We start from the raw sequence: 22,639 nt of genomic DNA, 5'->3' as shown, positions 1-22,639 counted from the left end.
ACTCTACTCCAAGGCAAAATATTGTAATTTGGGGCTCTAGGGGCCTGTGAATTTTTCTTCAAACTCTGGGAACTTTAGAAATTACCAGACAGCCTTCTGAAAGAGGTTGTTTAAGGCTTTCTCTTACTTTTTGTACATACTTTACAGTGCTTCTCTTCCCACCTAGGCAGTGCCCTCTGCAGGCCTCTCCTGGCTCTTCCACTCATCCAGCAAATTCACCTAAGGTTTTGTTCTTTATTTTTTATTTGTTTGTTTACTAAAGGAAATTTGGCTGAAACAATCTTGCCCAATAATCACCTACACTAACAAAACATTTGCTGAATATCTGTTGTTATTTAATTTCAGAATTTCATGTAAGATAGACCTATTCCAGCCCTTTCAATATTTTGCCCTATTTTATTTTGTTTTTTATCATTTAATTTATCTTAGATTTTATTTTTTCTTTTTTAATCTAAATTTGACTTATTTCATTCAGCATAAGACCCTCCAGTTCCATCCACATCGAAAGAAGTGGTAAGATTTCATCCTTTCTAATGGCTGAGTAATATTCCTTTGTGTGTGTGTGTGTGCGTCATATATGTATGTGTGTGTGTGTGTGTGTGTGTGTGTATACACACACATATATATATGCCTTCTTTATCCATTATTCTGTTGATGGACATCTGGGCTCTTCCCATAGTTTGGTTATTGTGGACACTGCTGCTATGAACATTGGGGTGCATGTGCCCCTTTGGATCAAGAAATGAACAGAAGATATGAACAGATATTTCTCAAAAGAAGACATACAAATGGCCAACAGACACATGAAAAAATGCTCCACATCACTTGGCATCAGGGAAATGCAAGTCAAAACCAAAATAACATAGTACCTCAATCAGTCAGAATGGCTATAATTAGCAAGACAGGAAGCAACAGATGTTGGTGAGGATGCAGAGAAAGGGAAACCATCTTACACTGTTGGTGGGAATGAAAGCTGGTACAACCACTCTGGAAAACAGTATGGAGGTTTCTTAAGGAGTGAAAAATAAAGTTACCCTACAACCCCACAATTACACTACTAGGTATTTATTCCAAATATACATATGTATTTTGCCCTATTTTAGGTCTGTTTTCTACTTTGGAAATTTCAAATGTTTTCAGCCAACCTGTTTTTCTCACTTAACGCCATTTTAAAAGGTGTATTTATTAAATATTAAATTCTTAGTATTTGATTGATTAAAGTTATAATTTATGAGGGCTCAACTACTTTTAGGTATTTTTCTCATATTTGTATATATTTTTGCAATACATGGATTTCTGAAGCAAGTCAATATTTACTTTTCTTCATATTAAAGACAACAAGACTGAAAATACTCCATGGACACAGCTATGTAGCTTAAATTATTTTTCACTTTACTTTGACTATGTTGAAATCATAAAGTATTAATGCTTCATGTAAAATACTAACATTTTTTCTTTAAATATTTTTTAAATTACAAATTATTAAAATACAGGTAAATGGTTCTACTATGCAGTGAAGACCACTATTAACATTTAGGCATATCTCAGTCCAAACTTTTATGAAAAATGTCTTTATGGTACATTCTTATAAATAGCCATAACTATAATTTATAATCAATTTTGGTTTTGTCATTTTATCTAACATAAATTAAACATTTTCCATTTCCAAAAATATTTTAGCCTCTATTTTATTTTACAAAAAAAAAAAAGCCATTGTTTATTTAACAATTCCCCTACAATTGAAAATTTCATTTATGTAGCAATTGTTCCAAAGAGTTTTCCCCCTTCCTCCCTGCTTTTTTCCATGTGTTTCTCCTTTTTTTTCTTTCTTGGAAATCAGAAGCATAGGATTGAATTATTCTTAATTCCTTGTTCATAATGCACTGTCATAATCAATGCACACATATACTACTTTATTTCATTTTTCTTTTTGTTAGGTTGTTCATTTATTTATTGAGGTATTAAAAACCATGCCCCCCAACCTATAAACTTAAATTTATTCCTAATTAAATTTACCTTTGATTTCCTCCCTATTCCTATTATCTGAGAAGTTATACATCACCTTAAATTTTGTGGATTTTTAAAATTATGTTAGTCACCATACAGGATGTCATGTAGTGTTCCAAGATTCATTGTTCGCATATAACACCCAGTGCTCCATGCAATACGTGCCTTCCTTAATACCCATCACCAGGCTAACCCATCCCCTCATCCTCCTACCCCCTAAAACCCTCAGTTTGTTTCTCAGAATCCATAGTCTCTCATGATTCATCTTCCCCTCCAAATTCCGCCCCCCCCATCTCCTAATGCCCGCATGCTATTCCTTATGTTCTACAAGTGAAAGAATGGGCAGAAGACATGAATAGATGCTTCTTCAAAGAAGACATACAAATGGCTAACCGACACATAAAAATTTTGTGTTCATGAATTTCCTTTAAAAGTTTATAAACTTCCTTTCATTATTATCTGATTTTGTTATCAAAAACAGGCTATGCTTACAACTTTACATTAATATTCCTTTCAAATGTCTTCGAGAAATCACTCAATTGATTTTAGAGATTAGTTGTATATATCCCAGGTATGTACAAATCCAGATATCTACATACCAGAAAAGAAAAAAGAAACACCCAGCTAGCTATTTATTATCCTTTGAATTCAGGAATAGGTCTTGATGTGGTTTGTGTCCTGCTTGCTTACCTAATGTCATTCTCCAGAGATGGGCACAGCTTTCTAACAGAACACTAGATTTTGCTTTCTGAGTCTCCCCTCTCTTCATTTTGTATCTACAGCTCCTTTTCTGTCAAGAGAATATATATATCACAAACCTTAAACTCAATTACCCCATTTGAGGCTAGTTAGCATAGCGATGAAAAGCAGTTTTTAAGGTCTTATGATATAAATTTTAATCCTGATTCAACCAATTAATAGCTTTATAAACTTAGACCAGATATTCTACCATGCCTCATTTTCCTCATCTGGGGTAAATGAAGGAAATAAACATTCCAGCTCATACAGCTGTTCTGAGGAATTAGTTATCATGCCAAAATGTGTGGGACACTACCTGGAATTTGGTATGTAATTAATAAACCTTCATTATTTTTTTTTATTCTGGTCTTATTCACTTCTAAAACTTTGAAAACATGCCAGTCTTACCATTAGTGCACATCTCAATCTTCTTCAATCTGGCCAATGCTCCCACTGTTCCTTAGAGACAACAATACACCATAAGTCTAAAATCCAATAGGTACTTTGTATTTCTAATCATTCAGAATCAAACTGCTGCATTTGTCATTATTGATTGCTCAGTCTTTCACCATCTCTTCCTTAGCTTTTGTGACCTGCCTTCAGCCATCTCCCTGAAAACCTAAATATATCTAAAATTAAATTAGATATATTCATCTGAGAGATATTTATGAATTCAAATCATGAGAGCAAAGAAAAATAACTTGAGATCAATGTGCAGCTTTCCTTGGCTTTCCCAAATGCGACATACTGAGACTGAGCACACAAAGGATGTTGCCACCTACTTTGCCTCCTTTCAAATTCAGTAAACGCCTGAGAGTTTTCATCAAAGTTAAAGCTTCAATATAGAAGTTCTAAAAGCCCACACTAAATAGAATCCCCTGAGCTTTTAAAATTTTGTTTGTTTTTTGTGTGAGTCTAAAGTTGGGCCTCAAGTTACGACTCCAGAGAATAAAAGACATTGGGTCTTTGGTCTCCTGGGGTGCCAGGCTCTGCTGGTCAATTATTGACTGCTTACTCTACACTTGCCCTTCTAAAGTGTTATATCTGGGAATCACTCACTTCATGGATTCTCTTAGTACAACAGTATCTAAAGTCAGAGAGAAAACGAAGAAAAGGAAAAAAAGGAACAACAGACACCCAAGGAGTTGGACTTAGGACTACCAGAGAGAAGCCCCTCCACACCTTTTGTGGAGGATTTGAGAGTCTTTGTACAGCCAGTAGGAGGAAAAGGCAGGACCAAGCTAAAGCTCGGAGGATATGTGCCATGAAGCTTCAGCCTTTGAGAGTACCTAGCTTTAGGTAAATAATTTTCATAAACTTACTGTAACTTCCCTTAGAAAAAATTGAACATAGAGATCTCATGGCCTGAGGTAAAAATCAGAGTGGCAGGAAATCTTTTGAGCCACAAAAGCCCAGAGCTCAGTAATCTCTCAAGGACAGCTCTGGAGTTTCTCTCTCTCTCTCTCTCTCTCACCTGATAAATTATTTTCCTTTCTTCATATACCTTCTCTTTCTGATACTCTGAGGTGTGTCTTTTCACCCTGAGACTTTATATTTGCTCGAGACTGAGCCCCCAAATCTAAGCAAATTCATATTCTCCACACATTGAGGTCTCTGTGTTCACCTACTCTGAGCAGCTACTTGGGAAAAACTCTCTGGTGTTGATGACTGATATTGGGCAACGGGAATGGGGACTTCATACATTCTGGTATAAACTCTGCATTGCTTAGGCCCTAAGAGTATGAAATTAGAGTAAACCAAGTGGGACCGTAACAGCCAGGAATATTGGGCAGAATACATTTCAGAGTAGGTGGTTTATGTTTTATCCTTTTCAAGGATAAAACTTAATTTTTTTGCTATTAATGACTCCCTCAGTCTCCCAAATTGGTCACACTGATGCAGGTGCTGAAGCACACAAGAAAAAGGACAGAAGTTAAGAAATATTTAGGAAAAAAAAATTTGCTCATGCTCCTTTTCCATGCCTCCTACTTTCAGCCCTTCTTACAGTTCAGGGATTCCCAGGTTCTTAGCGGATTTATAATGCTTCTGAGTACGTAAACTTTTCTAACTTTGGTCAGTAAATAGAGGAAATACTTAATCTCTCTCTCACTGTTGCTTTTCTTATTAATCCATCCATCCCAGAACTTGTGAAATTAACTAATTAATTAATTTTAAAATTAATTAAATTAATTTTAAAATTAAATACATTTGAAATTGACAAAGTCTTAAGAAACCTATGTTTGCTTTCTTTGTCAAGGAAGGTTTCCCAACTACTCCTCCCTTTGGAAAGGATGTGATTAAGATACATTACCAAACTGCCTGAGCTCAAATTATAAGTTCTCCACTTGGTGCCTATTTGACCTTGGGCAGAGTTCTTTATTTTTAAAAAATTTATTTATTTATTTGGCAGAGGGAGAGAGATCACAAGTAGGCAGAGCAGCAGGCAGAGATAGGAGGGGAAGCAGGCTCCCTGCTGAGCAGAGAGCCCAATGTGGGGCTCAATCCCAGGACCCTGAGATCATGACCTGAGCTGAAGGCAGAGGCTTAACCCACTGAGCCACCCAGGCACCTCTTGGGCAGAGTTCTTAAATGCTGTCTGCCTCAGATCCTTATCTGTTTAAAAGAAAGAAAAAGGATGTATCAGGGGTCTCTTACAAGAAAGAACCAGGTTAATATACGTAAAGTGCTTAGATTAAGCAGTATCTTTTCATTATCATTACCATCATTATTAGATTTAAAGAGATTAATGTTGTGACTGATTAGAAGTGCCACTCTATGTTTAAACACAGTCATTCCAATGGAATAAATATCCAATGATAAAATGAGATGACTCCTTAAAAAAAAAAAATCAGGATGCCTGTGTGGTTCAGTCATTTGGGCATCTGACTCTTGATTTCAGCTCAGATCATGAACTCAGGGTCCTGAAATTGAAGCCCACATTGGTCTTCACCTCAGGAGGGAGTCTGCTTCTCTCTTCCCTTAAGCTCTGCACCACCCCCAATTTCACTTGCACACAATGCTCTCTCCCTCTCTCTTTTTCTCTCTCTCTCAAATAAATAAATAAATCTTTTTAAAAAACACAAAAATCTACATCATAGTGATCTATAAAGCAGATCAGACAGAACCGAAGGTTGAAGACATGTTTAATAAGTGCTCATATATGACTCTTTAATGGAAATTAGAAAGCCAAGCTAACTTCTAACTTCTGCATTGAACTCTATTTTCTCTTTAAGGATCTAGGATGTCCCTTCTCCACCTATTCTAAACCTAGGCTGTATCTCATGAACTTTAATGTGAACTGAAGGCACTGTGATCCTTCTGGATGAGTAAGTGCTCACACTGTAAATAAACAGTAAATGTGAAAGAAATGAGGTAATTATAAGCCTAATTCATACAGAAAATCCCAAACACAGAAATGTTCATATTCTTAAAGAAAGCAGTCTCAATTTACTTTTTAATTTTGTTTTATTTACTAATGTAGAGAACAGAAAATTGTTTTCTTCTAACAGGACTTGACAAAAGCAGAGATAAGAGGGGTCATTGAAACTTATTCTTTTCAACAGTTTGTTCTCCTTCCTTGTTAAATTTAAGTTGCCATCTATGCTGCATATAAGCCTAGAGCATAACTGAGATGGAAATTGAATTGAAGAAAATCCCATAGCCTGTAAAGTGTTTAAGTATTCAATATTAATAGTGGGGAAATAATCAAAAAGAACAAGCACTGGGAAGGTGGTTGCTCTACAGGATTAAACTTCCTGTGAGCCCTTTGGGCAACATCAAGGCCAGATTCTACAGCATCATGACAAAACTCAAGAATACAGGGAAAATATGAGCACAAGGGGACAGGCCAGAATTTCTGTGGCATTACAAAGCCAAGCAAGATGTTTCAAGAGGCACAACCTAAGTAAATAGCCCTAGGGAAAGGCTAAACAGAATCCCTGAATACTAGACAGGAGTGACAAAGTCAGGGAAAAACAAAACACACACAAGTATTTATAAAATAGTTAAACAGTTGTATATGCTATGCTAGGCACTGAGAAGAAGACAACATGGTATATACAACTGTTTAACTGTGGGCAATTATAATTATATATTCATTATACGGTGAATTATACATTCACTGCCAAGTCTTCTTTGGAAGACATGGTATGATAGAGACACCTCTTAGAGTCCTATATAGTGCAACTAAATACTGACTATTCACATTGGCAATTTAGACAAGTAACATTACCTTTGATACTCAATTTTCTCTTCTGTAAAATGGATTCAGCAAGCTCTGCCCTCATTCATTTTACTCTACCCTCCGCCATACACCATATGTATACAAAGACACTTGTATACATACAAGCACACATACACTAAGATTATGATAACATGTTTCAGTCTTGCCCCAAAGATGAAATTGACAATATATGTGAAATAGATTGTAAAAAAGCTAAAGGAAGACAAAATAATGTCATTGAGCAATTTAGCAAGGTTTTAAATGGGAGTAAGAAACTGAGTGATAATCGTCAACTAATCTTCAACAAAGCAGGAAAGAATGTCCAGTGGAAAAAAGACAGTCTCTTAAACAAATTGTGTTGGGAAAATTGGGCAGCCACATGCAGAAGAATAAAACTGTACCATTTCCTTACTCCACACACAAAAATAGAGCCAAAATGAATGAAAGTCCTCATTGTGAAACAGGACTTCATCAAAATCATTGAGGAGAACACAGGCAGCAAACTCTTTCACCTCACCTGTGGCAACTTCTTCCTAGAAACATTGCCAAAGGTAAGGGAAACAAGGGCAAAAATGAAATATTGGGACTTCATCAAAAAAAAAAAAAAGCTTTTGCACAGCAAAGGAAACAGTCAACAAAACCAAAAGACAACTGACAGAATGGGAGAAGATATTCACAATGACATATCAGATAGAGCTAGTATCCAAAATCTATAAAAATCTATAAAGAACATCAAACTCAAGACCCAAAAACAAAACAAATAATCCAATCAAGAAATGGGCAGAAGGCGTGAACAGACATTTCTGCAAAGATGACATCCAAATGGCCAATAAATACATGAAAAATTGCTCAACATCACTCAGCATCAGGGAACTACAAATCAAAACCACAGTGAGATACCACCTCACACCAGTCAGAATGACTAAAATTAACCAGTTAGGAAATAATAGGTGTTGCTGAGGATGCAGAGAAAGGGAAACCCTCCTACACGGGGAATGCAAGCTGGTGCAGCCATTCCAGAAAGCAGTAGGGAGGTTCGGCAAAAAGTTAAAAATAGAACTACCTTATGACCCAGTAATCACACTACTGGGTATTTACCCTAAAGGTGCAAATGTAGTGATCTGAAGGGGCATGTGCACCCCAATGTTTATAGCAGCAATAACCACAATAGCCAAATTATGGAAAGAAATTAGATGTCCATTAACAGATGAATGGTAAAGAAGATGTGGGAGATATATACATATATATATGAGATAAAAATATATGTAATATATATAATATAACATATATATATATATATATATATATATATATATATATATATATATATTACGAGGCCATCTAAAAATGAAATCTTGCCATTTGCAACAACGTGGATGGAACTAGAGGGTATTATGCTAAGTGAAATAAGTCAATCAGAGAAAGACAGTTATCATATCTCTCTGATATGAGGAATTTGAGAGGCAGAGTGGGGGTTCATGGAGGGAAGGAAGGGAAAAATGAAACAAGATGGGACCGGGGAGGGAGACAAACCACAGGAGACTCTTAATCTCAGGAAACAAACTGAGGGCTGCTGGAGCAGGGAAGGAAAGGATAGGGTGACTGGGTGATGGACATTGGGATGGACTGGGATGGACATTGATGTGCTATGGTGAGTTGTGTATTGTGAATTGTTTAAGACTGATGATTCACAGACTTGTACCCCTGAAACAAATAATACATTGTGTGTTAATTTTTTTAAAAAAAGAAAGAAAGAAACAGTGATAGAGGAGAAATTACAAGTTTTGCAACATCCATTATAGATAGTTCTCTAAAATATGCAAATTACAGGTAATATTGCTAAGCAGTTTCTATAGAAGGAAACTGACTAAATTAGTCATGGTTAAGGTCTGGATGAATTTGTGAATTCCTTCAGTGATCTCTGAGATAGAATATCAACTATAGGGTGATATCATACTAAGATTGACCTATTCAGAATTGAAGCAGAATATCAGTCTGGGAAGAAAGGATATAAAAAAAAAATCAATGAGGAAAAACAAGAAATATAAGCCAGTTATGTTCAAGCCCCCTCTTCTGGTAATTGAGTGTGGTCAACAGAGGTTTGAGGTTTATGCTTATTTTTATTTCTAGGGCATATCCTCTCTACATGGCTTTGAGGAACCATAGCACCATCACAGAGTTCATCCTCCTTGGCCTGTCTGTTGACTCCCACATCCAGGTTCTGCTCTTTGTGCTTTTCCTTGGGATTTACCTCTTGACTATAATGGGAAATCTATTGATGTTGTTGGTCATCAGGGCAGATTCCCAACTCCACACACCTATGTACTTCTTCCTGAGTCACCTCTCTTTTGTGGACTTTTGTTTCTCTACTGCCATAGTGCCTAGGCTGCTGGAAAACCTCCTGTCTCAGAGGAAAACCATCTCAGTAGAGGCTTGCCTGGCTCAAGCCTTCTTTCTGTTTGACTTTGGAGGAACAGAAGTCTGCCTACTGTCAGCAATGGCCTATGACCGTTATGCTGCTATCTGTCACCCACTCCTCTATGGCCAGGTTATGAATAATCAGCTGTATATGCAGCTTGTGTGGGGCTCATGGAGCCTGGGGTTTCTAGATGCACTCATTAATATCCCTCTGATAATAAACTTGGATTTCTGTGAGGCCAAAACCATCCATCACTACAGCTGTGAGCTGCCCTCCCTCTTCCCTTTGTCCTGCTCTGATGTCTCTATCAACCTCACTGTCCTGGTCTGTTCCACACTCCTGCATGGCTTCGGTACATTCTTCCTGATCTTCATCTCCTATGTGCACATTGTCTCCACCATCCTGAGCATCAGCTCCACTGCAGGCAGAAGCAAGGCCTTCTCCACTTGTTCCTCCCACCTCACTGCAGTGAGTTTCTTCTATGGCTCAGCTTTCCTCCGTCATCTAATGCCAACCTCAGGCTCACGTCTGGAGCTGATCTTCTCCATACAGTATGGTGTGGTCACTCCCCTAGTGAATCCTTTCATCTACAGCCTGAAAAACAAGGAAGTTAAAAATGCACTGAGAAGAACCTTGGGCAAGTTTTTGCAAAGTGCAGGTAGCAAACTGTGAATGGAGATTATTAGGAGTTAGGCTCGAACTGCATGCATGATGATATCTGTTAGGTTGATGTTAAGTAAAATTGCTGAATGCACATCTTGTTAAATGCTGAAAGATGCCATAGTGAACAATTTTATCACCCAAATTCAGTATATTTTCTTCTAATTTTTTATACATAGGGATTTTAATTGAACAAATTATTGAGCAGTCTCAGTAATGTAAGAACATGAATCATTTTTAATTTTTCCATCATTGAATATAAGTGAGTTCTATAAATGACCTTTACCTATATCTAAATAGATTTGTGGCAGATTTTTAGAATTTGACCTACTTTTATTAAAATATAACATACATAAAGGTACACAACATATGAGGATACAGCACAATAAGCTTTCTCAAAGAGAATATGATCAAAAGCTAACGAGCAGATCAAGTCCCCCTTTGCAATGCTATCCCAGCCTCACAGGTAATCTATGGCCATACATTACTTTTGCCTTCTCTTGTTCTTCATATAAGCGAAATCTACTATCTATTTCTTTTGTGTCTGACTTAATTCACTCAATATTGTACTTAGCTAACTCCAAGCATAATGCATTTGTGTATTTTTTGTTCTCAGTGTTGCATCATTTTCCATTACATGAATACATCATTTCTTGATCTGTTTCTGTTGTAGGATATTTATGTAACTTTTGGTTTATGGCTGTTCTGAATAGTGTAGCTATCAGTATTCTTGTACACATTGACCCTAGACACTTCTGTTTTGCTTTGTTTTAGTATATATCTACAGATGGCTTTGTGTGATCATAAGTAGGCATTATGCTTCCAAGCACTTTTCCAAAGTGGTTGTAAAATTGTATATTCCCATAGTAGTTTATGAGAATTCCAGTTGTCCCATATGGTAAGTACACATGGTATTTTATGTGGGTTTTTTTCCCATTTTCCAATTCTAGTGAGTTTTGAATGCATCAAAAGTTGTATTTGCATTTCTCTGATAGCTAATAAAATTAAGCACCTTTTCCTCTTCTGCCCTGTGGATTGACTTTCATTCTCTTAATGTTGTTTTGATGAAGAGAAATTCTTAATTTTACTAAAGACCATATAATCATTTTTTATAACTTGCCATTTTGTGCAAGGTTAAGAATTTTTTCTTTACTCCAAGCTTATGAGAGTATTCTGGGTTTTCTTTTATTATTATGTTACATTAGTGACCATAGAATACATCATTAGTTTTGATGTAATATTCCAAGATTCATTGTTTATGTATAACACCCAGTGCTCCATGCAATACATGCCCTCCTTAATACCCATCACCTGGCCAAACCATTCCTCATCTCCCCTTCTAAATTCCTCAGTTTGTTTCTCAGAGTCCAGTCTCAAATGGTTCCTCTCCCTCTCCATATCTCCCCCTGCCTTCAGTTTCCCCTTCCTTCTCCTAATGTCCTTTATGCTATTCCTCATGTTCCAAAAGTAATTGAAACCATATGATAACTGACTTTCTCTGTTTGACTTATTTCACTCAGCATAATCCCCTCCAGTTCCATCCATGTTGATGCAAAAGTTGGGTATTCATCTTTTCTGATGACTGAGTAATATTCCATTGTGTGTTTGGACCACATCTTCTTTATCCATTTGTCTGTTGAACATAGTACTAGAAATCCTAGCAACAGCAACCAGATAACAAAAAGAACTAAAAGCTATTCAAATTGGCAAAAAACAAAAGTCAAACTCTCTCTCTTCACAGATGGCATGATACTATATGTGGGAAACCCAAGACTCCACCTCTAAAATACTAGAACTCATTCAGAAATTCAGTGATGTGGCAGGATACAAAATCAATGCACAGAAATAAGTTGTCTTCTTATAGACTAAAACTGTAGAAAGGGAAATTAGAGAATCAATTCCATTTACAATAGCACCAAAAACCATAAGATACCTTGGAATAAACCTAACCAAAGAGGTAAAGGTAACGCTACTCGAGGAACTACAGGACACTCATGAAATAAATTGAAGAAGACACAAAAAGATAGAAAAATATTCCATGCTCATGAATCACAAGAATAAACATTGTTAAAATGTCTATGCTGCCCAGACCAATCTATACTTTCAATATCATCCCAATCAAAATACCATTGGCATTTTTCAAAGTGCTGAAACAAACAATCCTAAAATTTATATGGAAGCAGAAAAGACCCTGAATCGCCAAGGAAACACTGAAAAAGAAAAACACTCCTAGTCATGCAGCATATCCTAGTGTTCTGGATAGGGCAAAAAAGAAGTGGGCCTCTTCCTTATCCCATATAGCTGGGAAGCCAGGTGCTTACTCACATACTCCCATTTTCCTCCATGGGAGAAACCATGAGCTGAGGAGATCTTTCTTGGTGCTGAGTTGTGCCACTTTGGGGGAGGGGTGACAGGGATACAGAATAACTCTTCCTCTTACCCACTCCAATGCATCCAATCTTGGATATTTTCTCCTCCAGCAGTGTCCTGGAACTTCTTCCTCTTGTGCCTGTTTAGGAGGGTATATTAGTAAGGCTTCTCCAGAAAAATAGAAACAGTTGGATGTGTGTGTGTGTGTGTGTGTGTGTGTATACACACACAAAATAAGATTTATTTCAAGGAATTTTCCGATGTGATTGTGGAGGCTTGGTGATTCCAAAATCTGATAGAAGAGGCTGGCAGACTGGAGTTTCAGGAATTAGTTGCAGTTTAAGTCCAAAGCCATCAGCTGGTGAACGAGGTAGAGCTGATGTTGCAGATGAAGCTTAAAGGCAGTCCACTGGAAGAATCTCTTCCTGTTTGGGAGAGTACAGCCGTTTGTTCTATCCAGTCCATTGGATAAGGCCCAGTCATATTATTGAAAGGAAATCTGCTTTGCTCTAAATCCACCCAAATTAAATGATAATCTCATCCAAAATATCCTCACAGAAACATCCAGGATAATCGTTTGACCAAATATTGGGCACCATGGCCCAGCCAAATTGAGACATACACAAAGAAGATATAATAAAAGTGAGAAATGTTTTTAAGTACAATGACATATCAAACTTGTGTTTTTGGTAGCAGTTCATTTTGGAAAAAAAATTATTTTTTTTATCAATACCTTACTGTACATATTTTAAAAGACTTAAAACATCCTCCCAAGTTTTAGAATAACAATATCTCACCATCCACCAAAATAGCCTGGAGAAATATTCAGAACGCTTTGGACTATGTGGCATTTGTCATGAATGAACTGATCCATGCCAGTCACCTTGATTATCATGGATGAAGAGATTGGAGCTGGGAAGGAAAAGATTTTTTTTTAGGTTAAATTTTAACTTTAGAATAGTTTTAGGTTTACATAAAATGTGCAAAGATAGTGCAGAGCATTCCCATATACCCCCTGCTCAGTCTCCATTATTATTAGCATTTTACATTAGTGTGGCACATTTACCACAATTAATGAACCATATTGAAAAATTATTACTAAAGTCTACAATGTATTCATATTTCCTGAGTTGTCACCTAAAGTCCAATTTCCAAGATTCCACCCAAGATAGCACATTACATTTAATTCATGTCTCCTTAAGCTCCTCTTGACTGTGACAGTTCTCAGACTTTGTTTCTGATGACATTTACAGAGTGTGCAGTTATGCTCTACTTCATTGAGAGTACAGTTTCTCTAAGGGGGCAGAGGATCATCAGTCAAGAAATACAAAGGCCACAGCTGTGATTGCATGGACAGATGTTGGAGGATAAACAGAAGGGGAAGGAGACCTCCAGAAGCTAGGCATTGGAAAGTAATACCCCAGTGCAAAAGTGTCCTGCGCCTGGGGACCAATGGTAGCTTGGAGACCAGTGACTGTGGGAGGGGAAGGGACTTATATAGCGCTCAAACAGAACACAGGGGCTTAAGGGACAAATGCTGGGACTGAGTGGCCACAGCCACAGACTTGAGCCTGTGGATCTGGTGCTGGCTGATGCTGCTGCTGGTGCCCAAGAGGACTTGGCTTGGATCAGTACCCACAGATCCTGGTTTGCCACTGCCGGGAGCCTGGGCCTGGGCCTGCCTGGACTGGGATCACTCAGTTTTGGTGGCACTGGTGGGGGGAAGTGCATAGAAAAGTGTGGGCCAGCTTCTACTGCTGAGAGGATCACTGTGGGTATGCACCTCCTGTGGGAGGCTGTGGTATTCAGCAATGCTTACAGAGGGGGAGACTGTGTGTTCTGGAGGATTCAGAAAGAAGTAGACTGTGGCTTTTCTCCTCTGGGGCAGAGGTCTGGGTGTGGGCATTTCCCTTTGCTCTGACCCTCTGAAAAGGCCTGAAAAGCCACCAGAGAACAAAAGCAATCAAAGAACAAAAGCCCAAAAAACCACTTTCCATGGAGTCCAGCCCTTTGACAGTGGGAAGGTCAACTCTGGCCAAGCAGGATTGACTGTAAAACATTGTAGCAGTCCCCTCCTCCAGAATACAAGATAGGAGAACAAGAGGACAACAACCCCAGGGTCCTTATAAAACAGAAAAATCCCAACACTAGGGGAAAATGGTATATTAAGCTCCTGGTGTTGTCTCACAGCCTGTGTATTTCTTAGATAACTTTCCTCTTTTTAAAAATTCTTTCTCATGTTTCTTCTGATTATTTCCCCCTACTTTTCATTTCAACCAAATGTTTAATACAACATATTCTACAGTAACTTTTTTAATTGAACTTTTCACACATATACTTTTTTCTTTTCCTTTATATATAAATATAGATATAGTTATAAGCTTCACATTAGTCCTTTTCTCCCTGTTCAATACTACCTTTATATATATAGCAGTTTTAATTTCCCTATCTCTCTGAGAAGTAATGTTCTCTAACACAGAGAAAAAAATACACCCAGGAAGAGGTGAAATACCCTACCTTGACCACATCAAGCAATTATAGCCACATTGCCTTCATGTCTCCCCTTTTATTTTTATTTTTATTTTTATTTTTTGGGGGTGTGTGTGGGTCTTTTTGATTGCTTGTTTGTTTTTGTTTTTGTATCTTATAAATCTTATTCTTGGGTTTCATTTTGGCTGGGGTTTTTGGTGGTGGCTCCTGATTGCTCCAAACTTTCCCAGGGTGCACCTTGCCTGGATTGTGGTTGATATTTTCAGCTTACATCCCCTCAACCACAGCTCAACAGAATGACTAGGAGGAGGAATTCCCAACAAAGAAGAGACCCAGGAAAATGGCCTCTCCCACAGACCTAATGGATATGGATATAAGCAAGATGTCAGAAATAGACTTCAGGGTAACAATTATGAAGACAAAACTAGGCTGGATAAACTATTAATGGCAACATAGATTCTGTAAAGGCAGAAATGAGAGCTGATCTGGCAGAACTTAAACATGCTACCAATGAGACCCAGTCTAATCTAGATACTCTAATAGCTAGTGTAAATGAGGCAGAAGAACTAATTAGCAATCTAAAAGACAAACTGATAGAAAAGAAGGAACAGGAAGAGGCCTAGAAGAAACAGCTCAAATTCCATGAAAACAGAATTAGAGAAATAAATGATGCCAAGAAACATTCCAGTGTCAGAATTATTGGGATCCCTGAGGGCACGGAGACAGAGAGGACTAAAAGACATATATGAGCAAATCATAGCTGAGAACTTCCCTAATCTGGGGGAATGAAACAGCATTTGCATCTTAGAAGCTGAGGGGACTCCTCCCAAGATGAAGGAGAACAGACCAATATCTAAATACGTAATAGTAAAATTTGCAAATCTTAGAATCAAGGAAACCATCTTTAGATTTTTTATTTCTATTTATTTATTTGTCAGAGAGAGAGAGAGCGAGAGAGCATACACAAACAGGAAGAGAGGCAGGCAGAGGTGGAGAGAGAAGCAGGCTCCTGTGGAGCAAGGAGCCCGAAGTGGGACTTGATCCCTGGACCCTGGTATCATGGCTTGAGCTGAAGGCAGTTGCTTAACCAACTGAGCCACCCAGGGGTCCCATCAAGGAAACTATCTTAAGAGCAGTTAGGAGGAAGAGACTACTTACTTACAGAGAGAAGAACATAGAATAATGTCAGACTTATCCACAGAGACCTGGCAAGCCAGAATGGGCTTTTAAGACATATTCAGGGTACTAAATGATAATAACATGCAGGCAAGAATTCTTTATCCGTAAGGTTGTCATTCAGAATGGATGGATGAAAAAGGAGCTTCTAGGACCAGCAGAAACTAAAAGAATATGTGACCACTAAGCCATCCCTGGAAGAAATATTGAGGGGGGTTCTATAAAAGGAGAAAGACCCCAAGAGTGATTTAGATTGGAAATTTACAGAGACAATATATAGAAACAAGGACTTCACAGGCAACATGATGACAATAAAATCATATCTTTCAATAATCACTCTCAATGTGAATGACCTAAATGCTCCCACAAAATGGCACAGGGTTGCACATTGGATAAGAAGACAGAACCCATCCTTACGTGGTCTACAAGAGACTCCCTTTAAACCTAAAGATACCTCCAGACTGAAAGTGAAGGGATAGAGAACCATCTCTCATGCCAATGGACCTCAAAAGAAAGCTGGAGTAGCAATTCTCCTATCAGACAATTTAGATTTTAAGATAAAGATTGTAGTTAGAGGGGAGGAGTCAAGATGGCGGAGAAGTAGCAAGCTGAGACTGCTTCAACTAGCCGGAGATCAGCTAGATAGCTTATCTAAAGATTGCAAACACCTGAAAACCCATCGGCAGATCGAAGAGAAGAAGAACAGCAATTCTGGAAACAGAAAATCAACCACTTTCTGAAAGGTAGGACCAGCGGAGAAGTGAATCCAATGCGACGGGAAGATAGACCCCAGGGGGAGGGGCCGGCTCCCGGCAAGCGGCGGAGCAACCGCGCACAAAATCAGGACTTTTAAAAGTCTGTTCCGCTGAGGGACATCGCTCCAGAGGCTAAACCGGGGCAAAGCCCACGCGGGGTCAGCGTGGCCTCAGGTCCCGCAGGGTCACAGAAGGATCGGGGGTGTCTGAGTGTCGCAGAGCTTGCGGGTATTGGAACGGGAAAGCCGGCTGCAGAGACAGAGCTGACAGTAAGCTCACAGCTCGGTGTTATCTTGAACCGGTCACAGGCTCGGTGAGCTCGGAGCGCGGCCGGAGGTCAGGCAGACGGGAGTAACTGGCGCTGTTCTCTGAGGGCGCACTGAGGAGTGGGGCCCTGGGCTCTCGGCTCCTCCAGCCCGAGACCAGGAGGCCGCCATTTGTATTCCCGTCCTCCGGAACTCTACGGAAAGCGCTCAGGGAACGAAAGCTCCTGAAAGCAAACCCGAGCGGATTACTCACCACGGCCCCGGGTAAGGGCGGTGTAATTCCGCCTGGGGCAAAGACACTTGAGAATCACTTCAACAGGCCCCTCCCCCAGAAGATCAACAAGAAATCCAGCCGAGACCAAGTTCACCTACCAAGGAGTGCGGTTTCAATACCAAGGAGAGCAGCAGAATTCCAGAGGAGGAGAAAGCCAAACACGGAACTCATGGCTTTTACCCTGTGATTTTTTTTAGTCTTGCAGTTAATTTAATTTTTTCTTTTTCATTTTTTTTTTCTTCTCGCCTTTGGGTAAAATTTTTTTTTAACTGTTACCTTTTTCTTTTTTAACGTTTTTTAATAATTTATATAATATATATATTTTTTCTTTTTTACATTTTTCTTAAGTGTTTTCTTTTTTAAAAAAAATTCTTTTCTTTTTATTCTTTTTGTTTTTTCTTTTTTTTTTCTTTCTTCCTTTTTGAACCTCTTTTTATCCCCTTTCTCCCCACTCACGATTTTGGATCTCTTCTAATTTGGTTAAAGCATATTTTCCTGGGGTTGTTGCCACCCTTTTAGTATTTTACTTGCCCCTTCATTTACTCTTATCTGGACAAAATGACAAGACGTAAAAATTCAACACAAAAAAAAGAACAAGAGGCAGTACCGAAGGCTAGGGACCTAATCAATACAGACATCGGTAATATGTCAGATGTAGAGTTCAGAATGACAATTCTCAAGGTTCTAGCCGGACTCAAAAAAGGCATGGAAGATATTAGAGAAACCCTCTAGAGAGATATAAAAGCCCTTTCTGGAGAAATAAAAGAACTAAAATCTAACCAAGTTGAAATCAAAAAAGCTATTAATGAGGTGCAATCAAAAATGGAGGCTCTAACTGCTAGGATAAATGAGGCAGAAGAAAGAATTAGTGATATAGAAGACCAAATGACAGAGAATAAAGAAGCTGAGCAAAAGAGAGACAAACAGCTACTGGACCACGAGGGGAGAATTCGAGAGATAAGTGACACCATAAGACGAAACAACATTAGAATAATTGGGATTCCAGAAGAAGAAGAAAGAGAGAGGGGAGCAGAAGGTATACTGGAGAGAATTACTGGGGAGAATTTCCCCAATATGGCAAAGGGAATGAGCATCAAAATTCAGGAGGTTCAGAAAACGCCCCTCAAAATCAATAAGAATAGGGCCACACCCCGTCACCTAATAGTAAAATTTACAAGTCAGTGACAAAGAGAAAATCCTGAAAGCAGCCCGGGAAAAGAGGTCTGTAACATACAATGGTAAAAATATTAGATTGGCAGCTGACTTATCCACAGAGACCTGGCAGGCCAGAAAGAGCTGGCATGATATTTTCAGAGCACTAAACGAGAAAAACATGCAGCCAAGAATACTATATCCAGCTAGGCTATCATTGAAAATAGAAGGAGAGATTAAAAGCTTCCAGGACAAACAAAAACTGAAAGAATTTGCAAATACCAAACCAGCTCTACAGGAAATATTGAAAGGGGTCCTCTAAGCAAAGAGAGAGCCTACAAGTGGTAGATCAGAAAGGAACAGAGACCATATACAGTAACAGTCACCTTACAGGCAATACAATGGCACTAAATTCATATCTCTCAAAAGTTACCCTGAATGTGAATGGGCTAAATGCCCCTGTCAAAAGACACAGGGTATCAGAATGAATAAAAAAACAAAACCCATCTAAATGTTGCCTCCAAGAAACTCATTTTAAGCCCGAAGACACCTCCAGATTTAAAGTGAGGGGGTGGAAAAGAATTTACCATGCTAATGGACATCAGAAGAAAGCAGGAGTGGCAATCCTTATATCAGATCAATTAGATTTTAAGCCAAAGACTATAATAAGAGATGAGGAAGGACACTATATCATACTCAAAGGGTCTGTTCAACAAGAAGATTTAACAATTTTAAATATCTATGCCCCCAACGTGGGAGCAGCCAACTATATAAACCAATTAATAACAAAATCAAAGAAACACTACAACAATAATACAATAATAGTAGGGGACTTTAACACTCCCCTCACTGAAATGGACAGGTCATCCAAGCAAAAGATCAGCAAGGAAATAAAGGCCTTAAACGACACACTGGACCAGATGGACATCACAGATATATTCAGAATATTTCATCCCAAAGCAACAGAATACACATTCTTCTCAAGTGCACATGGAACATTCTCCAGAATAGATCACATCCTCGGTCCTAAATCAGGACTCAACCGGTATCAAAAGATTGGGATCATTCCCTGCATATTTTCAGACCACAATGCTCTAAAGCTAGAACTCAACCACAAAAGGAAGTTTGGAAAGAACCCAAATACATGGAGACTAAATAGTATCCTTCTAAAGAATGAATGGGTCAACCAGGAAATTAAAGAAGAATTGAAAAAAATCATGGAAACAAATGATAATGAAAATACAACGGTTCAAAATCTGTGGGATACAACAAAGGCAGTCCTGAGAGGAAAATATATAGCGGTACAAGCCTTTCTCAAGAAACAACCTAACCCTACACCTAAAGGAGCTGGAGAAAGAACAAGAAAGAAACCCTAAGCCCAGCAGGAGAAGAGAAATCATAAAGATCAGAGCAGAAATCAATGAAATAGAAACCAAAAAAACAATAGAACAAATCAACGAAACTAGGAGCTGGTTCTTTGAAAGAATTAATAAAATTGATAAACCCCTGGCCCGACTTATCAAAAAGAAAAGAGAAAGGACCCAAATAAATAAAATCATGAATGAAAGAGGACAGATCACAACTAACACCAAAGAAATACAAACTATTATAAGAACATACTATGAGCAACTCTACGGCAATAAATTTGACAATCTGGAAGAAATGGATGCATTCCTAGAAACATATAAACTACCACAACTGAACCAGGAAGAAATAGAAAGCCTGAACAGACCCATAACCAGTAAGGAGATTGAAACAGTCATTAAAAATCTCCAAACAAACAAAAGCCCAGGGCCAGACGGCTTCCCGGGGGAATTCTACCAAACATTTAAAGAAGAACTAATTCCTATTCTCCTGAAACTGTTCCAAAAAATAGAAATGGAAGGAAAACTTCCAAACTCATTTTATGAGGCCAGCATCACCTTGATCCCAAAACCAGACAAGGATCCCACCAAAAAAGAGAGCTATAGACCAATATCCTTGATGAACACAGATGCGAAAATTCTCACCAAAATACTAGCGAATAGGATTCAACAGTACATTAAAAGGATTATTCACCACGACCAAGTGGGATTTATTCCAGGGCTGCAAGGTTGGTTCAACATCCGCAAATCAGTCAATGTGATACAACACATCAATAAAAGAAAGAACAAGAACCATATGATACTCTCAATAGATGCTGAAAAAGCATTTGACAAAGTACAGCATCCCTTCCTGATCAAAACTCTTCAAAGTGTAGGGATAGAGGGCACATACCTCAATATCATCAAAGCCATCTATGAAAAACCCACCGCAAATATCATTCTCAATGGAGAAAAACTGAAAGCTTTTCTGCTAAGGTCAGGAACACGGCAGGGATGTCCATTACACCACTGCTATTCAACATAGTACTAGAGGTCCTAGCCTCAGCAATCAGACAACAAAAGGAAATTAAAGGCATCCAAATCGGCAAAGAAGAAGTCAAATTATCACTCTTCGCAGATGATATGATACTCTATGTGGAAAACCCAAAAAACTCCACTCCAAAACTGCTAGAACTTATACAGGAATTCAGTAAAGTGTCAGGATATAAAATCAATGCACAGAAATCAGTTGCATTTCTCTACACCAACAGCAAGACAGAAGAAAGAGATATTAAGGAGTCAATCCCATTTACAATTGCATCCAAAACCATAAGATACCTAGGAATAAACCTAACCAAAGAGACACAGAATCTATACTCAGAAAACTATAAAGTACTCATGAAAGAAATTGAGGAAGACACAAAGAAATGGAAAAATGTTCCATGCTCCTGGATTGGAAGAATAAATATTGTGAAAATGTCTATGAAACCTAAAGCAATCTACACATTTAATGCAATTCCTATCAAAGTACCATCCATCTTTTTCAAAGAAATGGAACAAATAATGCTAAAATTTATATGGAACCAGAAAAGACCTCGAATAGCCAAAGGGATATTGAAAAAGAAAGCCAACGTTGGTGGCATCACAATTCCGGATTTCAAGCTCTATTACAAAGCTGTCATCATCAAGACAGCATGGTACTGGCACAAAAACAGACACATAGATCAATGGAACAGAATAGAGAACCCCGAAATAGACCTTCAAATCTATGGTCAACTAATCTTCGACAAAGCAGGAAAGAATGTCCAATGGAAAAGAGACAGCCTCTTCAATAAATGGTGCTGGGAAAATTGGACAGCCACATGCAGAAAAATGAAATTGGACCATTTCCTTACACCACACACAAAAATAGACTCAAAATGGATGAAGGACCTCAATGTGCGAAAGGAATCCATCAAAATCCTTGAGGAGAACACGGGCAGCAACCTCTTCGACCTCTGCCGCAGCAACATCTTCCTAGGAACAACGCAAAAGGCAAGGGAAGCAAAGGAAAAAATGAACTATTGGGATTTCATCAAGATCAAAAGCTTTTGCACAGCAAAGGAAACAGTTAACAAATTCAAAAAACAACTGACAGAATGGGAGAAGATATTTGCAAACGACATATCAGATAAAGGACTAGTGTCCAGAATCTATAAAGAACTTAGCAAACTCAACACCCAAAGAATAAATAATCCAATCAAGAAATGGGCAGAGGACATGAACAGACATTTCTGCAAAGAAGACATCCAGATGGCCAACATACACATGAAAAAGTGCTCCATATCACTCGGCATCAGGGAAATACAAATCAAAACCACAATGAGATATCACCTCACACCAGTCAGAATGGCTAAAATCAACACGTCAGTAAATGACAGATGCTGGCGAGGATGCGGAGAAAGGGGAACCCTCCTACACTGTTGGTGGGAATGCAAGCTGGTGCAACCACTCTGGAAAACAGCATGGAGGTTCCTCAAAATGTTGAAAATAGAACTGCCCTATGACCCAGCAATTGCACTATTGGGTATTTACCCTAAAGATACAAATGTAGTGATCCAAAGGGTCAATGCACCCGAATGTTTATAGCAGCAATGTCTACAATAGCCAAACTATGGAAAGAACCTAGATGTCCATCAACAGATGAATGGATCAAGAAGATGTGGTATATATACACAATGGAATACTATGCAGCCATCAAAAGAAATGAAATCTTGCCATTTGCGAC

General features: G+C 38.4%; 1 protein-coding gene across 1 annotated transcript; it reads left to right on the top strand.

The window, feature by feature from the left end:
* Nucleotides 1-9,113: 9,113 nt before the first annotated feature.
* On the top strand, nt 9,114-10,058 carry LOC101682594 (olfactory receptor 8S1-like). Its single transcript, XM_004778935.1, has one exon. It carries the CDS (start codon nt 9,114-9,116, stop codon nt 10,056-10,058), a length of 945 nt encoding a protein of 314 aa, XP_004778992.1.
* The last annotated feature ends 12,581 nt before the right edge of the window (nt 10,059-22,639 follow it).

The sequence above is a fragment of the Mustela putorius genome, unplaced genomic scaffold (genome assembly GCF_011764305.1).
Source record: "Mustela putorius furo isolate JIRA1106 unplaced genomic scaffold, ASM1176430v1.1 tig00537227_pilon_pilon_pilon, whole genome shotgun sequence".
Taxonomy (NCBI): domain Eukaryota; kingdom Metazoa; phylum Chordata; class Mammalia; order Carnivora; family Mustelidae; genus Mustela; species Mustela putorius.
Note: the sequence above shows the minus strand (reverse complement) of the source record. Positions and strands in the feature narration are given on the sequence as shown.

Coding starts and splice junctions, on each gene's coding strand:
- LOC101682594 (XM_004778935.1), top strand. CDS start 9,114: ATGGCTTTGAGGAACCATAGCACCATCACAGAGTTCATCCTCCTTGGC.